Here is a 21660-nt window from a genome sequence, read left to right on the forward strand (position 1 = left end):
TATATATAGAATACATTCCTGCAGTTCAGTGGCCCCCCAGAAAACAATCCAGGATAAAACACTACTCCCTATTTCGACTGAATTCCGAATAATTCTTTTGCAGTGAATAAGAAGGTCTGAAGGGATAGTGAAATGTTTGTTTTTATTGATGATTTGAAGAAACAATAAGCTGGATGTACAGCACATTGTCAAGGATCAGACACTTAATGACAACTTATACCTTTAAACACAAACATACAAATAGAACCGAAGTCAGAGTAACAGATAAATGTTTGCATTCTCTTCTTAGTCATTACAAAAGGCATGATATCACCTGAAAACGAAAAGTCCACCTGCCCAATCAAGCACAGTAAGACACAGTAAGGTTTACAACATAGACAATCACTGTTTCAGAGACCTGAATACAAGAGCCTAATTTGCTAGATGGCTTCAAATGTCTTGACGGTTTTCCCACCTGAGCACTTGGCAAGCTCTTTTGTGGTTTTGGATCCTGCTGGTTGCCATAACAACAGAGATCCTGCTGGCTGTCAAAACAATTTATTATTTTATTTTGTAGATAAGAGATTTGTATACATATCTACCAAAATATATAGGGTTCAACTGAGTAATACCCATGAAAATGAACAGGAACATTTGTCACCTCTTTAGAGGCAAACTAGCTAATAGTGGCAGATCTATAAAATGAATAATACAGGAGTAAACATGACTAATGAGAATGAGAACACCACAGAACAACATTTAGACAATGAACAGAAATCTCAACCAAACTTAACTGCATTTCCTTAATCGGTTGAGCACAGTGATTCTGTTAGACTTTTTTTTTTTTTTTTTTCCTGAAAAGTCAATGAAGAGACTCAGTCCTTACACAACAGTGGCAGCAGTATTGGTTGGCTGAAAGTGCACGATTCCTGCAATGGCACATTAATTCAGATTCTCTCTTATTCTCAACTCTAGCCGCAGCACCTCCATCATCAGTGGCATTTCCCATCTCACTAATGGCACTTCAACTGACCCAGGTGGAAGTAACAGAGCGCTATTAGGCTCTGAACCTGCACCGGGCATGAATAATCCAGTTTGCCCAGACACATGGCCTGAAACCTGCAATCTGCAATATTACATTCAAATACCAGTGAGCAGGAGACATTGGTGGCCCTACTATAAAACAGAGCCAAGCACTTGGTTAATTAATTCCTCCAAGCTCTACATAGTTAGGCTGCATCCGCAGTGTAAATCCATTACATTTACGCGTGTGCATTCGCAATAGGCAGACATAAATTCAGTCACATCTTCCCTTTCCTTCTAAAAATGCTGACAGAACACATTTGATTCTTGAATTCATAACTCTTGCACCTTGTGTTGTTTCACTAGTTTGTTACTAAAAAGACCATGACAAATCAATATGCAAGGGTGACATTCCTTCTTTTGTGGGACATAACACACATTACAACCACTGCACACCCGCAACCAATCACAATCGAATATGCAACAGCAGAATTTAAACTGCATCTTCAAAGCACTTTTTCCAAACAGTTTTCATGTGGTTACAAGGAAACAAGATAGTTGAACTGATTTCTTTTCTAAGAGTTTAGTGTAGAGTCAAACTTAATTAGACCCCAGTGAAGCATACAATATACATTCACATCACATTCAATGACAATGATATACCCACAAACACCAAATAAAAAAATATATATTTCTTCACCAGGACAACCTCAACCATCACTACCCCCACAAATTCCACTCCCCACAAACCCCAATGAAAACAGCCACCATAACCGAATCCTCTGTCAACATCATAACCGAATCCTCTGTCAGCACTCTACTGAACGGGGAGCTTATATTAGTGAAACACATTGACCTTTGGCATTTAGTCAACTCCAGCAGCTACTGTCAGAACAGGTACATTAAAGAAAGCAAGTGTATGTTTGTGTGTGTGTGTGTGTGTGTGTGTGTGTGTGAGAGAGAGAGAGAGAGAAAGAGAGGAGCAATTTAATTTTGAAATTAAATGAACTAGCTGATAGGTGGCTGGTTCGAATCTGATTTAAAGCTTTTCTTTCACTATAAAATTCAAATTCTTCTCCGTACATTGTTCATTCTTCTCCCTCCTCCCCCACTGCAGCTGAAAAAGTTACATCAGCAACTGACTGACTGCCAGCAAGCACATCTCATTCATGTCACTTCATCCAAGAACTGCTCCTGGAACAGTTTCGAAATGGACGCACACTCACACCGTACATTCCCTGAGATCTCCCTAACAGGAAACTGACTGACTACAGTTCTGCCTTTCAGGCACTGAAAAGTCATGCCCACGTTCCATCCAGAAACACATCTGTCCTGCACTGTATTGCTCTAATACACCTTATTCAGCTAACAAAGAACTTGACAATTACCTAATGACTTTCATATACGCATGCTACGCAGATGTGTAGATATAGTGAACAGTGATCATTATAAATAGCTAAATGCATGGGGGAAAGAGGCCTCTATTCTGTTTGAAGCCATTATCACATTTGCTAGCTGAAGGGTTTATTAGGGGATACAATACCATTAGTGTTAGTGACAGGCTTACTTTTTTAACCTTATATATAATTTGTTGCTTATTATTATTTATAATTTCACATAGTACAACCTTGACAGAAGCTTTAGAACTGAGAAATATACAGCTCTTATCCAGAATCCAATGGTTTTAGAAACACTTGAGAAATACATTTATAAAACATTTTCCTAAGGTGTGAATGATAGCATCATGGGACAGCATTCATAGAGTAGGATATCTCCCAAAGACTGAAAAAGTACAGTCAGAGATGAGAAATGGTAGCTTAGTTCAACTTAGAAATGTTAAGCCTTAATTGAAAGATAAGTCCTTCAGTGCACAGCTCAGCTTCCTGCAGTATGGGTAAGGCCTCAACCTCTGACATTCCTGAAGTACACAAACAAACAAAAATAATGATGTTTTATAGTTTGTCACAAATGATCTATATCTAAAATGTTCAGTCAAACTTGGTTTAGGAGTTGCCACAGTTTTAAGCATCATTCTGCCTATGATAAACCGTATTCTTGTTTTAAACAAGATGAGTCATGCTTTATGTCTTGTCTCTGAGATCAAGACAGCAAGTTATAACAACATCCCTTATCAAAATATTACTGTGTTCAGTCAGCACACATTGGAGGTGATAACTGAATAATGGATAGCAATTGTCTATAACACACATGGATTCATATGGATTCATACATAAGTTACCACCTTGATTCATTTCTCATTTGAATCTACCTGATAATGCCATTAACTTTACTGACAGAATATATAACTGAATATTTACTGCAGACATAGTGCAATTCACCTAGCCTGCAGAGCCGGTGACTCCTCTTAAAGCAGAAGTTCAAATAAAATAATCTATGACACCTGATAGATGTCTTGGATGCTTTTCTAGATGTTGCAAACTATTTTTATGCAATATATGCATTTTCACCACCTTTGAATGTTTGGCAAATTAAATGGCAGTCAGGTTAATTTATCCTGCGATGTACGCTGATTTGTCAATTTGAATTTCTTAAAAATATACATTTTAAGACATTAAAAAACAAAGACCAACACAGCAAAAATAGGTTTTTGTTGCAATAGTTGACATGTTTCTGTTGTGATTTGCTCCATTCCATAGACTGTATATATTCATATATATTTCATTCATGGTGATTTGTAGTTTTGGGTTGCTGGAGGCAGGACAAACGGCCCCATTTTTTGATTGGTTTAAAAAAAGTTACTATTGGTAGTCAGCTGTTCAGCAGTAAGAACATGAGATGCACCAAAGGCAAAAGTAAGACTTCATTTCACTTTTTTTTACGTTAAGAAACGCCCATTATGGCTACAAGAGGTTTGCAACCACTATGGCTACAAGCCACATGACACTCAGAAGATGGCCAGAACTGATATGGCATGACGACACCCATATCAAAAATCTACCTCACATTTAGATTCTTCAGCAAATATATCAATGACAGTTATTTCTTTAGCAATGTACTGAACACTACTTGCTCTGTGGGCATAAGCATGTCCGGCAAGCAGTCCTGACACAGAGCAGAAATCATTAAATGCCATATGGATACCTCCTGCTACTATCGATACAAAGTACTGATACTTCAAATCCCGACAATTCCTTTTGAGAATCAATATTCACAAAAATAGGCCTATCAATGTCACATCTGATTCTGAAAAAGTAAATAAAAAAGTAAATGTAGTAAATAATTGTGTCAGCGAGGAAATATTCTCATTGTACATTACACTTCTAAATGTAGCTACTCTAAAAGCTGCTAAAATGAATTCTCAAGTAGAGATCACTCCAATTTCAAACACAAACCACAGAGAAGCAGCAGTAGCTGGCCTTGGTTAGTTTTCTACTCTGGTGCTGCTAGATTCGTGTCCGATGAGATTGGTGCAAAATTAAGTGCCATTTTTCTTGAAAAAGAGGTGTGAGTTATCAGTTTGGAGCACAACAGGTAATACTGGTGTAACCAGAAAGCTAAGACTCAAAATGACATTCTGGGTCAAAACACACTCAAAATAATTGCGCAGTTTACATAATCACAAAGATTCCCCCTTTGTATGTAAAAAGGAAGATTTAGCAACAGTATTGGTATTGGCATTGAGATACTAACTTTGGATTTTACTTTAAATCCAAAAGAAAATTACTGATATTTCCCAACTGAAACAACAGGGAGGAATTTTGGCTTAAATGTGGGTCAGAACAAAGTGATTTTAAAATTTCTAAACCAATCCAACACATTATGAAGTCTAACAACAGTGTTTCTTAAGATGTTCACTCTGGCTACAACGTTATGTCTGGTACCATGAGACTAACGAGTGAGAGTCTGGCAATGAAGCTAACATCTGAAAGTTTAAATAAATGTTATATCAATATATAGTGAGTTATATCATTATATAGTCCATTTTCACAAGACATACTGAGCACAGTGTCAGCAATGACATTAGCCTGGTGTTAGCCTAGTTGGTTTGTAGTTCGCATTAGCCTACATGGATTTTTCTAAATAGACTTTAAAACAGCCAATAAATCTTGGTTTTTTTTACACTCAAACTCTGGGTTATCATTCCGACACTCATCCACACACAACCGCTTTAGCAGAAACATCTTGATAGGTCTAGAGACCAACTATAGGTCTCGAGAGCACAATTGGTGTTAGCCATCCTTTAGCCCTTCTTCAGTGACCATAGGGCCACTGCTGACTGGAGTGACAATGATCTATGCATGTACTTGTCCCACCTTAACATCCAGAACAAAGCCAATGTCACCGCTGTGTTGGCCATTGATGGCAGAATTAGGGGTACACTATGTACACTATGTATACCATCAGATCGCCTACAGTCCATAACTACACTTATAAAAAGCTCCGGTAAGATTCGTGCCCCTAATAAACTGGCCATTGTGTGGGCAGGTGTTTCTAATAAAGTGGCTGGGGAGAGTATATTTTTATAAATACTAAAATAAAATAAAGTACTGTGAGGCCAGGTTATAAGATTACATACATTAGTCATGTGTGTACTGGAAAAACAGCATAAAAACATATATGGTTATGGGAGAACTGCACATAGCCATGATCTCTCTGTGGCTGTATACGAGTCGTGATCCATGCAATCCTGATGAGAGCATATGAAGGGAGACTGAAGAAGAGAGACTCAATCGATAAATGGAATATCATCCTCCTCTTCCTCACTGCTCCCACTTTGCCTCTCAAACTTATCCCTTTCTGACCACTCCTTAGTGTGGTTGTCTAAACAGGAGACCAAGGGTTGGGAGTCGGAATGTGCTTCAGTGGGTGGATTTGCACGTGTGTTTGTGCATGTGTCTGTTTCTTTGTATGTCAGCGAGATTGTTTCTTCCTCATTCTGGCTGCTGGTGGATGTGGGTGTCTCAGGGGAGGAGGCAGGGGAGATGCCCATCATGGAGTAGCGTTTGACAGCCACCCCTCCCAGCTCTGCTGCCAACCCCTGTACAGCCTTCCTGGACACGTGGGGCCGGTACGCACTGTGCGAGGGTCCATCCGGAGCTCCACGCAGGTCGTCCCTGTCTCTACACCCTGGTGAGCGCATTCGAGTGGCCAGAACGCACCTCCCACTGCCCCCTGACGGCTCTGCAGACTCACTGTCGTTCATGTCGTCCTCGTCATCGTCCAGAGTGTCGGAAGCGGAGCGCGGTGAGGTGGGCGTGAGTGGAGAGAGTGGTGAGTCGGGCTCGGGTAAGCACAGCGCCTCAGCGTGCGCCCGCAGTGCCAGACCCAGAGCGGCACTGGAGCAGGGGGAGGGGCTCAGCCCCGCAACCCGGTCTGACTCCACCGCCTCCGGTCCCACCCCTCCAGTTGCCTCCACCGTGCGGTAGCCATGGAGCCCCACCGCAGGGTGGCCATGAGAGCGGCTGTGGGCGTGGCCGGGTGGCGTGAGGAGGGGGATTTGACCACGTGGGCGACTCCCCCGGTGGAACAGACGGCTCCATAGACGACCCAGCCTGCGGCGAGACGCCACGCGGCGGGAAGAGTGACGCCGAATCTGTCTGCGCATGGCTGAGCGGAGATTCTGCAAGACAGATGCCTGTGTGGGTGGGAGACAGAGAAAGAGTGGGAGAGAAAGCAAGACAGAGACAGAAATAAGAGAGGCGGAAAGAGAGAAACAGAGGAGAGGTTTGTTAATCCGTCAAACAATAACAATTTTCTAATTTCCAGAGAGACAGTTTTTGCCTTTTCATGTCAGATGCAAAACCATTGCTAGTGAAAAAATGTTCACGCACATGGAGTTCTGAGATAAGCTAGGCTGGTGTTAGCTGCAGAGATAAAGTTCTCAGCTCTCTGCTTACACGGCTATGTGTGTGATCATCACCTCTTCACTAGAGCGTTCCCCACTGCCCCAATCTCAGTTCAGTCCAGAGAAAAGAGGAGAACATTGCAGATGCAGCATTACATAAAAGTGTGTGTATGTATATAACACACACACACACACACACACACACAAACACACACTCACACACAACTAACCTCCCAACCACATATCAACCATAAAAATCTCTACACAATTTGAGCCCTTAACCAGCAAAGGGTTTCTTCTAGCTGAGAATTGTGATCCTTTTCAATACTGAGAAGAGAATGAGGAGTTGGAATCAGTCAAACAGGATGTAATTCTGAGTCCTAAATCTCCAGGTAAAGGCTGACACAGATAAGCAGCCTCATTCCATGAGTATTACATAGCTTTCACTGACGAATTACTTAAAGGATGCGACACAAAATATGTCTATGCATTCAAAGGGTGGGGCTTGCACCATATGTTCAAACATACTGCATGTTCCTATGTGTTACATATATTAATGCAATACCATACCCAAATACAAAGACGCTCTCTCACTTCCTCTGTGTGTTTGTGAATTTGTTAATCCTCATTAGGTACCTGGTGTTTTGTCTTGTCCTTTATAGTCTCTCACAAACACAGTCCTGCAACTACAAAACTAGAACTTTTATATAGTGGGACAGTTTTCTGTGTTTGTCATTGACTGACTCAGTAAGTGTATGCCTAAGTATGTAATGAGTGTGTGCATGTGTGTATACACGTTTAGGATTTGCTTACCTGATTAGGATTGTAAGCAGGAAAGTCCTCCACTGGAGGTATGAGACCCTGAGCAATCAGCTGACCATAAGAAGGCGGGGCCTCCCTTTGAACAAACTCCGCCTCAAGCCGGGTCATTTGTGTTTCAAAAGCTCTGGAAAGAGACAGACAAAAAGGGGAAGAGTGTGAAGGAGAGCCATGAGCAGAGGTCTACATGCAGATATATGCAACTAATAAACTGAGGGAACTGAATGATGCACTTTGCTTTAATAACTGGCAGAACTGCAGCAGCAGGACTGTCACCCTCCAATCAAGATCACTGCTACACTCACTGCACAGCACTACAGAGCTCACAAAGAACATACCGTTTGATGTGCAAATTTGCTGGACCTCTGGAAAAAACTAACTGCACCCAGCCCTGTATGGATTGCTGTGAACCTGCAGCTGTAAGATCCTGCCACAGTAATGTCTGGCCCTGAAAGTGGTGTTTAATTGTGTTTGTAGAAAAACCCAGGCAATGCCATTACAGGCTAAATATAGCCACCCAGAGCCCATCAGCAGCAGTGAAGTCTCATCCCACCCCACCGTCCATCTGTCTGTCTCCTGCCTCTCCACTTCTTTCTCTGTCTGCTTCTCACTTCTGCACTGCACATCAATAGTCGAATCAATAGAGAAAACCTGTGAGGCAGTATTATATTAGCAGATTCAGCTTTTAACAAGTGCTTTGCTTTGTTTTGTTATTGATGTGTATGTGAGAGAGAAAAGCTGTGTCTGTGTGTGTGTGTGTGTGTGTCTGTGTGTGTGTGTGTGTATGCGTGTGTGTGTGTGTGTGTGCGCGTGTGTGAGTGTGCGCGTGTGTGAGTGTGTGTGTGTGTGTGTGCGTGTGTGTGCATGTGTGCGCGTGTGTGAGTGTGTGTGTGCGTGTGTGCGCGTGTGTGCGCGCGCGTGTGCGTGTGTGTGTGTGTGTGTGTGTGTGTGAGTGCTAAAGTGAATGAGAAACAGAGCACACTGGCACAAATCTAACTAGCAGCCAAAAAGCGTGAAGGAAGTGGAGAGTAATGAGAAAAGCAAAGGAAAAGAGATGAAGTCAGCACAGAACAGGCAGAGTAAGTGAGGCAGTGATGTAATATGTGTGAGTGAGAGAGAGCAATAGATTACCAAACTGGGCTTTTAAGGCCTGTTTTGAAGCAACTATGTGGAACAAAATCGTAAAAGTATGATTCATTTTCAGTGAAAACAGTGAGAGAAAGAACAGGAGAGGGGGGACAGAGAGAGAGACTAAATGACCTGGGAGAGAAAGAATGAGAGAGAGAGAGAGAGAGAGAGAGAGAGAGAGAGAGAGAGAGAGAGAGAGAGAGAGAGAGAGAGAGAGAGAGGACAGCAAGGCAAGCCGAGGCAAGCAGAGGAAGAGAGGAGGCCTCACCGGTACTCCCTGGTGCGGAGGGCGTAGAGCTTGAAGGCGCATCCCAGGGCGATGACCAGGAGCAGGCCACACACCAGGCTGCCGATGAGCGCCGCTGTGATCACTTTGCGTGGCACGGCGGTGAGGCAGTCTCGCTCGTCACTGCCATCCAGGCAGTCCTCCTGCCCGTCGCACCGCCACGTCTCAAAGATGCACAGGTTGGTGCCGCAGTGGAAGTTGCCCGGCTGGCACGCAAGGCAGTTCTTCTCGTCCGAGCCGTCCGGGCACTTCTTCTGGTTGTCACAGCGCTCGGCCAGCGGGTAGCAGACGCCTGTACTGCCCTCACATGGGTACTCACCAGGTGGACACGGTGGGCAGCCCTCCTCGTCCCGCCCGCCTGGGCAATGCCAGTAACCATCGCAACGCTGCTGCTGGGAGTAACAGCCTTCGTCCGGACCGCACGGGAGCTCGCCTGGGAAACAGTAACCTTTCACCTAACAATGGGGAGAGAGGGTAAAACATGAGTATCACACACACACACACACACACACACACACACACACACACACACAGGCATTATGTTGTATATCTCATTTTTGCCATTAACACACTGTAATAAAGAGGCGGAGAGAAGGCGTGTCCACCTGGTAGGAGGCATTGAAGCCACGCCCACTGCTGCGTGCCTTGGCGTGGTACAGCACACTCATCTGGCCCTGCGAGGACTCCAGCACAGCACGCCGCTGGTTGTTATGGTGGGACAGACTCTGCAGCAGCCGATCGGTCCTGTCGCCCAGGCCGTCGTACACGCGCACCGAGTCACCCACGCCCAGCTGCAGGTCCAGCCGCAGCAGCAGGGGCTTCGGGTCCTGGAGTGTGAGTGTGGGCATGGGGGTTTGTGGAGGTGGTTCATGTGGGTGTGCGTGTGTAACCAAAAATGCTTTACAAAAATGCTAAACAAAAACTCTCTAATGATATAGTCCCAAATTTTCTTTAAAAACTCCTAAAGCCTGGGCTTATTATATAGTAATTAGTAATAAAGCATGCTATTCTATAACTACGCTGGACACTTTCTGGAGTGCAAGCAGTTAAAGACCCTCCCACTGTACCTGAGTGTCCAGGAACCAGGTGCAATACACATCTACCCCGCCACTCCTGTTCAGGTGGAAGAAGTCAGGCGATGCAAAAGTCCCGTAGAAGTTGTCCAGGTGCTTCCCGCACGACGTGTCCGGGCAGAGGGCCTCGTCCGAGCCATCGGGACAGTCCCGCTGGCCATTGCAGCGCAGCGCGGAGGGCAGGCAGCGCGTGGACTGCGCCAGGCTGCACTGCAGGGTGCCTGGTGGACACAGGCTCACCCGGGCAGGCGTCGGGGGCGGGGCACAGCTCCTCTCGTCTGTGCTGTCTCCGCATTCATCCAGGCCGTTGCAGCGCCAGGAACGCGGCACACACTTGCCATTGCCGCACAGATACTCGTCGCTTTCGCAGCTACTCTGGCCCAGCCGGCCTGCAGACAGAGCAAAGTACAACTCTGGCTGAACGCAGCGTCTCTGAGCACTGCGGGAGAACAAACTGATCCACATCTGTCTGTATAGAACCCTTGCTGACGGGTTCACAAAACAGCTAATTGCAATTATTGACTGAACATTATCCAGAAGCTGCACCTACACTGCATGTGCTGATGAATATAAATACAAACAACAACAACCATAGAGGGAATGTACGCAGAAAAACACACACATACATACACCCTGAAGAGATGTACAATGATGCCAAATTAGCAGTTTTATCATCTGTGCCATTACTGGCATATTAGATTTGGTTCATCAAGCAGCAGCAGGGCTCTCTCACACACATGATTAGATTACACAGATATACACAAACTGCTCTTCCTTATCTGTTTGTCAGGAATCCTGCACCCTCTCCACTATTCTCCACTATTACTGCCATGCCAAATCTACCTCTTTTTGTGAGACACAGCAACAGATCCGATCGAACTCATCTAACTAGCCCCACCTGATCCTTATCTTCCTCTAGTTATCCTCCCTTAGGACTTCCTTCTACAGCTATCTTTCTCTTCCTTCTTGTGAAGTACTCCCATTCCTATGTTGTGTACTGAGCAGTTCTTCTGTCTGCCAGCTCTCCTGGTTTTCAAACTATGCTTCCCTTCTAGACAATGCCTTCTACCTGACCCTTCGATATGTCCTGGACTCTAGATTTCTGTGAGACAGACCACAAGATAGAGGTGACTCTCACTACTCTTAGAAAGTAGTTCACTCTCACTACTCTTACAAAGAGCTCACTCTCAGTACTCTTAGCCGGAGATGACCAGTCTTTGCAACTAGCGCGCAGCACTTTTGCACTATGGGATCTTGCTAATAACAAACTTTAACGTAAGTTACAATGTTATTTCACATCTAGTGTGGACTGTAGAAATGTCTTCAATCTCAAATATAATTCTCCATTGCTTTAAATATGTACCTTGGTCACATCACCAGCCAGTAAATACACATGATTAAAAACGCATATTAAATACACATTCACACATGCATATACTTTCTCACACACATGGTCGAGAGATCATGAATATAATAGTCTCTGAAAATGAAACACACACAGGCAGACACACACAAAGACACACAGAGACAGACACAGACACACAGTCACACACATATACGCGGACACGCTCCTTCCGTATTCACTCACTGCGTATGTAGGAGAGGCGAAAACCCTGGGCCAGCCCTGAGCTGTTGGCCTGTGAGTGGAAGTGGAGCCACACTCGCCCCCTGGAGGAGATGAAGGGAGGAGGCAAGCCCGAGCCGCACACTCGGTACTCCTCCTTCCAGGTGGGGCCCAGTAGCAGCCAGTCCTCCCTGCATCCGCCTGACTCTTCCACGTCAAAGCTGTGGAAGCTTTGCAGCGACACGGACAAGCACAGAACACAGGAGTAGCAGAGGTGAGGTCACGGCAAAGGATTCATTCAGAGAATGAAAACAAAAACCCCACTTAGGTTGGAGATTGAATTCTAGCCGTGCCCTGCGGCTGGGGGTCCTCGCGACGCGTCACATGTTAGTCATGGCAACGTCTGTCCTTGCAGTGCTGGTATGGTAGAAGGATTGTGCTCAGTTTGAAATATGAAAATGAGCCTTCTGACAAATTGCTTTTTTTTTATTGTATGGTGTGAACATCATCAGTCTCGGACAAATCTGATTAGAGTGGTGCAGGTGTGACAATGAGGCATGAGTCTAAAGATTCTGAGGTTGGTAAGAAGCATTCAGTAAACACACAGACACAACGTTGTGCTTTTCTCTGGAGAGCATGGGCTGACTTGACATCATTTTCAAAACAGTGAGAGAAAGAATGGAAGAGGGAGGAGAGAGACTAAATTACCTGGGAGGAAAAGAATGAGAGAAAGCAGTGAGAGAGGCAGAGAAAGAGTGAGCGAAATGACATCTGCAGTGCAGTAAAGGCAGGGACGTATAGCTATCGAACAGATCAGGGATGTGCCGACTACACACACACACACACACACACCCTAATACACACATATACACACACACACATACACACACGCACCACGCACACACACACCCTAATACACACATACACACACACACACACACACGCACACATACTCACCCACACCCTAATACACACATACACACACACACACACACACACACACACACACCCTAATACACACATACACACACACACACATACTCACCCACACCCTAATACACACATACACACACACACACACACACACCCTAATACACACATACACACACACACACACACACACACACCCTAATACACACATACACACACACACACACACACACACACACACCCTAATACACACATACACACACACACACACACACACACCCTAATACACACATACACACACACACACACTCACCCACACCCTAATACACACATACACACACACACACACACACACATACACTCACCCACACCCTAATACACACACACACACACACCCATGCGCTTACACACACACACATACACACAACTAACCCACACCCTAATACACACATACACACACACACATACCCTTATACACACATACACACACACACACACACACACGCGCTTACACACACACAAACACGCAGATAAAAATTGCCATTCAGCAGTAGCAGGCAGTAAGAGTGTTTTTAACAGTCTATAAATCCCCAGTTTCGCTTAGTCCAGAGGCTTATTTCCTACATGCACACTTTGCTGGGTGTGTAACATCTTTCACTGGAAAACCACGATTAACAGAGCAATTTACTGTAGCACCTTTTTAATCTATGTCCACACAAACTACCAGATCACATATGTCCTTCTCTCCCACTCTCTGAGAGTAAACACCAAGGAGCTGCTGTGGAGTTAAAGGTACATCTCTGGTGATATTCACACCTCATTCATAAAAATACAATATATGTTAATTTGAATGCAAGCATAATTAATACAGTAACCAAATTAACTAACTTGAGACAAATACTAATATACTAATAATACACACACACACACACACACACACTGACACACACAACACTGTGCTCTCTGTCCTTCTAGTGTAAGATGGTGGAGTACACAGGAGTGCACTAAATTTGACATCTCAGGGTTTGGATATGTGCCTATGGATACATGCCCTGAGATGTCAAATTTATATTTCTTGACAAAAACAGCTTCCAAAATAATGCAGTATCTTGCTCAGTTTTTATAAAATGCAGCGATAATATTCTTTCATTTCATTTTTTCTTTTTACATTATATGTATATATACATATAGGAAATAAATAAGTATCATAACTGCATTTTGCAAAAAAAAAAAAAAAACAAGCAAGACACTGCATTGAATTATTTTGGAAGCAACTGTTTTTGTCAAGAAATACAACTTTGAAATCTCAGCTCATATATCAATGCAAACTTCATATCATTGAGCTAAAAGGAAACAAAAACCACCTATTTGATGTGCTTGATTACAGCAGCATTTATCCGCAAGCAGGGTGGCGTGGGGGAGGGGAGTTAGTTGGGCCATTTCTAACCAATTCTATGACTGACAGGAGACCTCAAAAATGATTAGGAAATTTTTTTTTTTTCTGGGGCCGAAAGTCCCTGGCAGTGCTCCTGTTCTCACATGCTTTCCCCTGCAATTATGCTGAGCTGTACATTAGCTCACGCACGTACTCGGCTCTGTGAACTGTATGCAGTCTTTTTGACTGCAATTGTACAAATTAGCATAATCACAGAATTTGTACGCATACAAAAATCTTCACACAAAAATCACACTGGATTCAGATGATCGACACAGTACTTCCAGAAGGATGAACGAATTTAATGAATTGTCTTCTGTTTGTCTAAAATTCCTATTGATCATTAACATGTTCAGGCTTAATATGACTAGAGTCAGACTTGACTGTGTCAAAATTGCATTACAAAAGAACTTTATTTTTGTTATTACATTGCTTTGATGAAATGACTTAGGTCATCACAATGTCATTCTGCTAAGCATAGTTTTTGGTCTAATCCAGAAATGTCACTTTACACAGATCCCATGGTTAGTTCAGTCAACCCAGGCTGCCAATATACACTCTCTAGTAGAGAGTGAGGAGCTAAACACATAATCAGAGATAATGGCATCATAAACCTTCTATTATGAAAATTATGATCATTATCAATTTCCTCTCCTTCACTGAGGAGTCCGGCCATCTATGGGTAGATGTGGATGATGTTGTCATGCTTTTAGGGCACTAGAAGCCGGTAAAGGAAATGCAGAACGTGCAGGCTTGTGCGCACACACAGCAGGGTTAAAGGTTAGTACTTCATAGATATTTTAGTGCCATGGTGCAGCTACAGTTATTTCCCATATAATTCTACTGAAATAAAAGTGAAGAAAACATTCCACAAGATCCAATTTGTGTTGTTTCTATTTCTCCTGAAATGTAACACCATGTTTTAGAGGAAACCTACTTCAAACAAAGCAGGTGAACAAAGCTCCTGAAGTACAGTTCAACAGATGAACTACTGCTCTCCCCTGTGACAAAAATCACCACAACTAAAACCTCTCCACCTCTCTGTTACCTCACTGCACAACTCTTGTTGATCAATCGCTGCTTCTTGGCCAGGATTCCTCTGTCTATAAAATCACTGCATTTACCCCTATACTTAAAAAACTGGCTTAGGCCCATCCAATATTACTAACTACTACCCCATTCCTTATCTTTCATTCCTGACTAAAGTCTTGGAACAAACTGTTGCTAATCAAATCCAAGCTCATTTAAAAAGCAATAATCTCTTTGAACCATTCCAGTCCTGTGTCCATTCTTTCCACAGTGGCAAAACTGCCCTGATTAAGCTCATTAATAGTATTCTTTGATCCGCACATGCTGGTGCCTTCGGCATCCTCATTTTTCTTGATTTAAATTCAGCCTCTGACACACTATGCCACTCCATCCTCCTCTCAAGGCCCAGAGAGCTGGACATAGATGTCTCTGCCCTGGACTGGTTCACCTCTTACCGAAAGCAGTTTGCTCTCTCTGGTCATACTTCTTCTATCTCTGTTGTCACTTAAAGGGTCCTACAAGGCTCAGTCCTTGGGCTGCTCTTGTTCATTATCTACATACCCCCCTCGAACGTATCCTACACTGCTACTGAATTTTCAGAAATGAATACTGGATGAAACATAACTTCCTTATATTAAATAGTGACAAGACTGAACTCATCTTTATTGGCTCAAAATCTGTCCTCAGTAAAACTCTCTTAGTGATGATACCTCTGTGTTCCCTTCCCCCTGGTTCAAAATCTGGGTGTTATCCTTGGTGGGACTCTCATTTGATGCCCATATCTGTTCTTTTGTTAAAACGTCTTTTCTCCAATTGAACAATATCTGCAAAAATCTTATCATGGCTTTTAATCTGCTACTGAATCTCTCACTGATGCCTTCATTTCCACCTGCCTAGACTACTGTAACTCTATCCTTCCTTACCAGCGTCAGCCCTTCTTCCATTCACAAGCTTCAGATGATCCAAGAAACCTTTGCTTGTCTGCTCAGTCAGACCTGGACACATAACCACATTAAGTCCATTCTCCAAGATCTCCACTGGCGTCCTGTAAAGCACCACATGCAGTTCTGCTTCTGTTCACATGCGCGGCTCTCAGCCGTCTCGCCACTTTACGAAGCCACTCTCACCATTCCTCCATCCAACCTCCTTATCTTCAGCAATCCTGTATTTTCTAGATTTGCTCTTCACCTAAGGGGCTTTCATCCATCAGAAGCACAACAGTTTAACTCTCTTTACACTTACACATCCAATCTTATTTTTTCTCTGTCCTACAACCTTCCTCAACACTAATCTACCTCTGACTTCTTCAGCATGCTCCCTCCATGTCCTTCCTGATGTCATCTACCCTGATTTATTTTATTGTGTATTCTGTGCATTTTCAGTGCATTATCATTATTATCCCTGAAAAGCTCTATATAAGTATCTTGTATTTTTAATATTGTTGTTGTTGTTAAGACACAAAGAACTTATGCTGCCATGGTGTATTTGTATGTGATGTGTCTTAACCAATATTCATTAAACAAATTAAATTAGCCAGCTCATTACCCACAATTCATCACTTGCAGCTGAGACAACCAATGAGGTGTCTCCAATTGGGCTAAAATGCCTTTCTTACCTAGACATCATGATCTATAAAGCCCTGCCTTCCTCATTCGGAGCTCTGTAAAGACATTTTGATATAGGGAATAGTGGAAAAACAGTATAAATATATGTGCATGCGTGTTACCTTATAGTGATGACCTCTCCTCGGTTTCCCTGGATATTCCAGGAGCAGTTAACCCCAGCAGGGTAGTTCAGAGGCCATGATGGGCTGTAGATCAGCCCTCTTCTCTCAGTGTGCAACTCCACCTTCCCACCACAAGCAGCTAACTCACACACACGCACACACAGACAGACAGAGAGAGAGAGAAAGAACATTTTAAGCAAAGCATATAAGTTACGCTGCAAAGCGAGAAAGCCGCTATATAAACATAACAAAACTGGTGAAATGATATTAATTTAGAAGTTTGGTCTCCTCCCTCTCCCCCTAACCGCCTCTTGGTCTTCGACAGGTTCATATGTCTGGCATTTCAATGGTGTCAGACTCACCCATGCACACACACACACGAACGGTACATTTCTGACCGCAGGACAGGTATGTGATAGGGGCAGCATTTGATCCACTTGCTCCAGGTGCTCAGAGAAAGGCTAGGGGATTTCACTGACACACACCTATGTGTGCAATGAATAAGTGTTAGATGAGAGAAGAAGTGAGGAAGAAGATGGAAAGAAGGCCAAACGAGTAACTGAGACTGGGATCATACAACATCAATCCTGTACCCGCAAGTGTGAAACACTAACTACACAATCACTGCCGCGGGAAGGTGAGAGAGCAAAGTCAATGGCACCTGGTCCTGAGAGCGGTTATAAAGATGAAAGTGCATCAGCATCAGCACTAGGAACAGCAAACAAGCAGATCAGAGTGTAAGAAGGGAGACAGATGAACAGAAACCAACATAAGAAGAAAAAGAGTTGGTAACCAATTAGGAGGTCACGTCCTGAGCAGCCAAGCCAATAGCGGTACTCAATTTACAGCAGGAGAGAGTGGTGGGAGGAACTACACGGTGAGGATGACAGCAGCGAATAAGCACTGAATAGTGATGTGACGTTTCACCATATAAGAAAGGGGAACTCATGCATCTTCGTCATAAAACACATTATGAACCTGCTAATGCTAAATTAACCTGTGTGTGTGTGTGTGTGTGTGTGTGTGTGCGTGCGTGCGTGCGTTTTGTGAATGCTTTTTGGAACTCATGCACAGAAATACGTTTTTAAGCATATAAAGCTTTTAAGCATATAAAGAGGTGTAAATATCTCTGTGAAGAAAGTACTTCTTAAACTGCAATAAGACTTCATTCACCACCTCAAAGAACCATCATCATAAAAGACCTTGATCTTAAAGTTAATTAAAACCAAAATCTTTAAACTGCCTCGCTACCGTTAAGCACAATCTCCTGACTACTCACACACAAACACACACACACACAAAATTTATTACATATTATGGCAGGCTTTACTCAGAATGCCTCAGGCTGATCTGTAGAGCCAAAAAGACAAAAAAATTGAATCTGGATCCTTTGTTGTAATGAGGCTCCCAGAATGCAGCAGGTCCCACAGTAGGTCAGTGGAGCAGGCACAGAACGTCCTAATGATGTATTTGAGATCCCCCGACATCCAATAACCTGAAATGAAACAGCTTCCCTCTCTTATCTTCCATTATCCCGTCTTTCTCTTCTTCCTCTTCTCTTCACACCCTGCTTCTCATCGCTCAAAGTAATGAGATGACCACAGAGTGGCAGAGGGCCTCCAGAGGTGGACAATAGAGTAGCCCATTTCATACATCCCACCGCACACTCTAGTGACGGACGTCTGACAGTGCCATTGTCTGGTTTTTAAAGTTGTTTTAAAGGTGTTTAAATTCTGTACGTGTGTGGTCACGGCATAGATTCTTCATGTCTGGTCTAAGAATGACATGATCTGTAGGATCAGTAGAGTGCTTGAGTTCCCTTGTGCAGGCCTACATGATGGAGCATAGACTGAGGAGGATTATGCTTAAGCGTACAAAGACGCAACAGAGGCCATGATTCAGAGAAAGCCTGACTTGGCTCGTGGTGTGTCGGCCATTAGGGCATCAGCATGCGTGAACACAAGGACAAAAAGTGAGAGGTAGAAGGGCGTCAGTGCTATTGAACCATCGGTTTGTAAACACACGCTTTCACTCTCTTCAATTAGAGACGAATCTATCTGACAGCTGGTGCCACCCACCATGGTCAGCACGCTGGGCTTTCTCGCTGCCATATGAGCTGATAGTCAGTGGTACAAATGCCCTGGACTGGGATGGAAATCAAGCAGCACAAATTTTGGCGTGAAACAAGGAAAATCATTACGAATGATATCATTTTCATTTTCAGAAGCAATGTTTGAGAATATTATTAATATTTTCAGTAAACAAGATTGAGTAATATTTTGTCATTGGCTGATAAATATTATTCAGGTTTTATATAGGCCTACTTTTCAAATATATCACTTGTCACATACTCACACTTACTTAGAAACTAATACATTTATGCAAATTTATATAGAAACACACTTGCATAACTTAACATTTACTAAAATGCAAAAAGTGCTCCAAGAAGTGCTCAAGCCATCTGAGCTAGAGTGGGGGTAAGGCTGCCTTTTTGATGACTCAGAATGGAGGTAAGGCTGGGTTATTGTTCAGTCAGAGTGGGGGTAATGCTGGGTTGTCTTAATTTCTTTTTCTCTTCATGGTTCTAAACTAGGCACCATGGCTCAAGGCATGGTTTAACTTAAAGGCAACATAATGCACTTCACCCAGTGAGTTCTCTCCATGCAACACACACACACACACACACACGCACACGCACACGCACACACGCAGACTCCTACATACAGTACATCAGACCCCCATAGTATATTGAAGCCATTCCTTGTTTCCTTTTACATTTAAATATTTGCGTTCAATTTAGAAAAGGTTACGAGAATGTATTTTTGCAGGGTTTGTTTCTCACATCAGAATAGAGCTAGCACTGGCCCAAAGCTAGTATGAGGACTGTCATCCACTCCCCATCTATTCATGCTCACATGCACAAGTATGCATGTCTCAACATGGAGAACATGCTCTCTTTAAGGAGGGGTGTGTGTGTGTGTGTGTGTGTGTGTGTGTGTGTGTGTGTGTGTGTGTGTGTGTGTGTGCGTGTGTGTGCGTGTGCATATCTGTGTGAAAGCGAGAAGCCAAAATAACAGCGCCTTTTGTGTCTGTCTGTGTAGGAGTGAGTAAAGGCAGCCTCTCAGGTGTCTTCAGAACAAGTCTTACTCTACCTCTTTACTTTCTTCAGGTGCTCTGTCTCGAGCCCCGTCTGACAGTCTGTGCAACATGAAGCCAGTGTGTGTGTTAAACCTGCGAGAACAGGGGTTGAAGCAGTGAGCCTGTACCAACCTCAACAGAATCAGTCTGTGTACCACTCTTTTGTCTGCAGGTGTGTTTGTTTGGGTGCCTTACTGACCTCACCCGCTCATAGGACAACTCTGCTGGAGTCAAAGTGCTGAACAGGGATCAGGTTCCTGAGCCGTGTCACAACACCCGCTAAAGACAAAAAACTGATCCCGAATCAGCCATCCTACACAGAGACATCCGAGACCATTTAAAATTTCCTAATACTTTCTTTGACCCGTTAAGCGGTGCACTTTTCAATGCTGACACGAGATTTAGTAAGGGAGCTGAGGAATCAGGTGGTACGACGCAGAGCTCTGAAACCAGGGGATGAATATCTGAGTTTTTAAGAGCAAGACACACACCTACATCAACACACAAAAACGGATTCAATCATTAAGGATATTAGAGAGCCGCCACTTAGCCACAAGACAACATAAAACAACACAAATTCATACACAATTGACTGAGGAAATGCGAAAAGTGCTTTTAACGTAGGACATACGAAAAGCACGTTTAACTGCGATGATGCTCAGACAAAAGACAACAGACATTTCGTGCCATGGCAACAAGCCAAGCCTAGGTCCATTCCGTTATCACCTGCATGACTCCCGTTAACCTCTCCGTGTGTTCACGTACGTGTCTGGCTCATTAGCTCGGCATGCCTGAGAATCACTTTGATTTCTCATTCCAGTGTACCTTTTGTAAGATGCAAGTTTGTTGTAAGCTGATCATTTGTAAGATGTAGGTTTAAGTCTTGTCTACTTACCCAAACAAACCCATGCCCAGCGCAGACAAATCCATTTAAACAAGAAAAGCCTTCTCGCTACGACCTTTTCCATTATACGAAAAGCGCAGGTAATGTCTTTGTCATCTTCGAGAAGATAATTCTTGCAACATTTGTCGCACTGCCTTGCCAGCAGCTGTTAATGTGCGTGTATGCGCTATAAAATAAAATCGCGTTTTATCGCGCTGCACGTTTGTCCGTCTTGGGGAAGGGCACAAACCTGTTCATTTGCGACGGGACAAGCGGATCAGGGTACACAAAGTAATTGCACCAAATGTGGCATTTTAACTCCGTCGTGCGGACAATTAAATCTTTTCAGTCGATTCTTACTTACGCAGAGGTCCGATTAGATATCTAGGCACGCGTAAATTGATTCGCTCTCGTTTCATGGTCACCTTTAGATCCGCGTTTTGCCAAAAGTGAGCTGAGGGCATTCGCTCCAAATAATTCCGTACCAGTGATGCGAGCTCTGCTCCCGGGCACCGACAGAGATCAGCGCAGAACCGCAAAAAAAAACATTCCGATGAAGAAGTAACAAAACGCACGGACGTCCCACTTTGGAAGAAGCCATACAATGCGCTGCATTAAGCTATGGCAATGACTGCTGCAATTAAAGATGCCAGGAAACACAAGCGAAAAAAAAGAGAAAATCAATAGGTTGGTTGTGGAGTCGTGCCCATTGGCTTAATGTATCTCAAATGCCACAAACTTACACGTCAGGAAAAGACTGAAGTCTGTCACTACGCATAAATGCTTAGTTGTTAACGCTAGCCATTCGTTGTCATAGACTTCGCTTTGAATACACGGCCGG

The 21660-nt window shown here is 43.6% G+C and overlaps 1 protein-coding gene across 1 annotated transcript; it reads right to left on the bottom strand.

The window, feature by feature from the left end:
• Positions 1-125: 125 nt before the first annotated feature.
• lrp3 (low density lipoprotein receptor-related protein 3) lies at positions 126-21648 on the bottom strand. The gene is made up of 8 exons (XM_027008988.3): positions 20832-21648; positions 16799-16937; positions 11703-11908; positions 10109-10503; positions 9647-9868; positions 9024-9496; positions 7622-7754; positions 126-6598 (listed from the first exon to the last, which is right to left on the bottom strand). The coding sequence occupies exons 1-8, from the start codon at positions 20902-20904 to the stop codon at positions 5690-5692; spliced, it is 2550 nt and encodes an 849-aa protein (XP_026864789.2). The 5' UTR covers positions 20905-21648; the 3' UTR covers positions 126-5689.
• Between the last annotated feature and the right edge of the window lie 12 nt (positions 21649-21660).

Source organism: Electrophorus electricus, chromosome 23 (genome assembly GCF_041902795.1).
Source record: "Electrophorus electricus isolate QZ-2024a chromosome 23, ASM4190279v1, whole genome shotgun sequence".
Taxonomy (NCBI): domain Eukaryota; kingdom Metazoa; phylum Chordata; class Actinopteri; order Gymnotiformes; family Gymnotidae; genus Electrophorus; species Electrophorus electricus.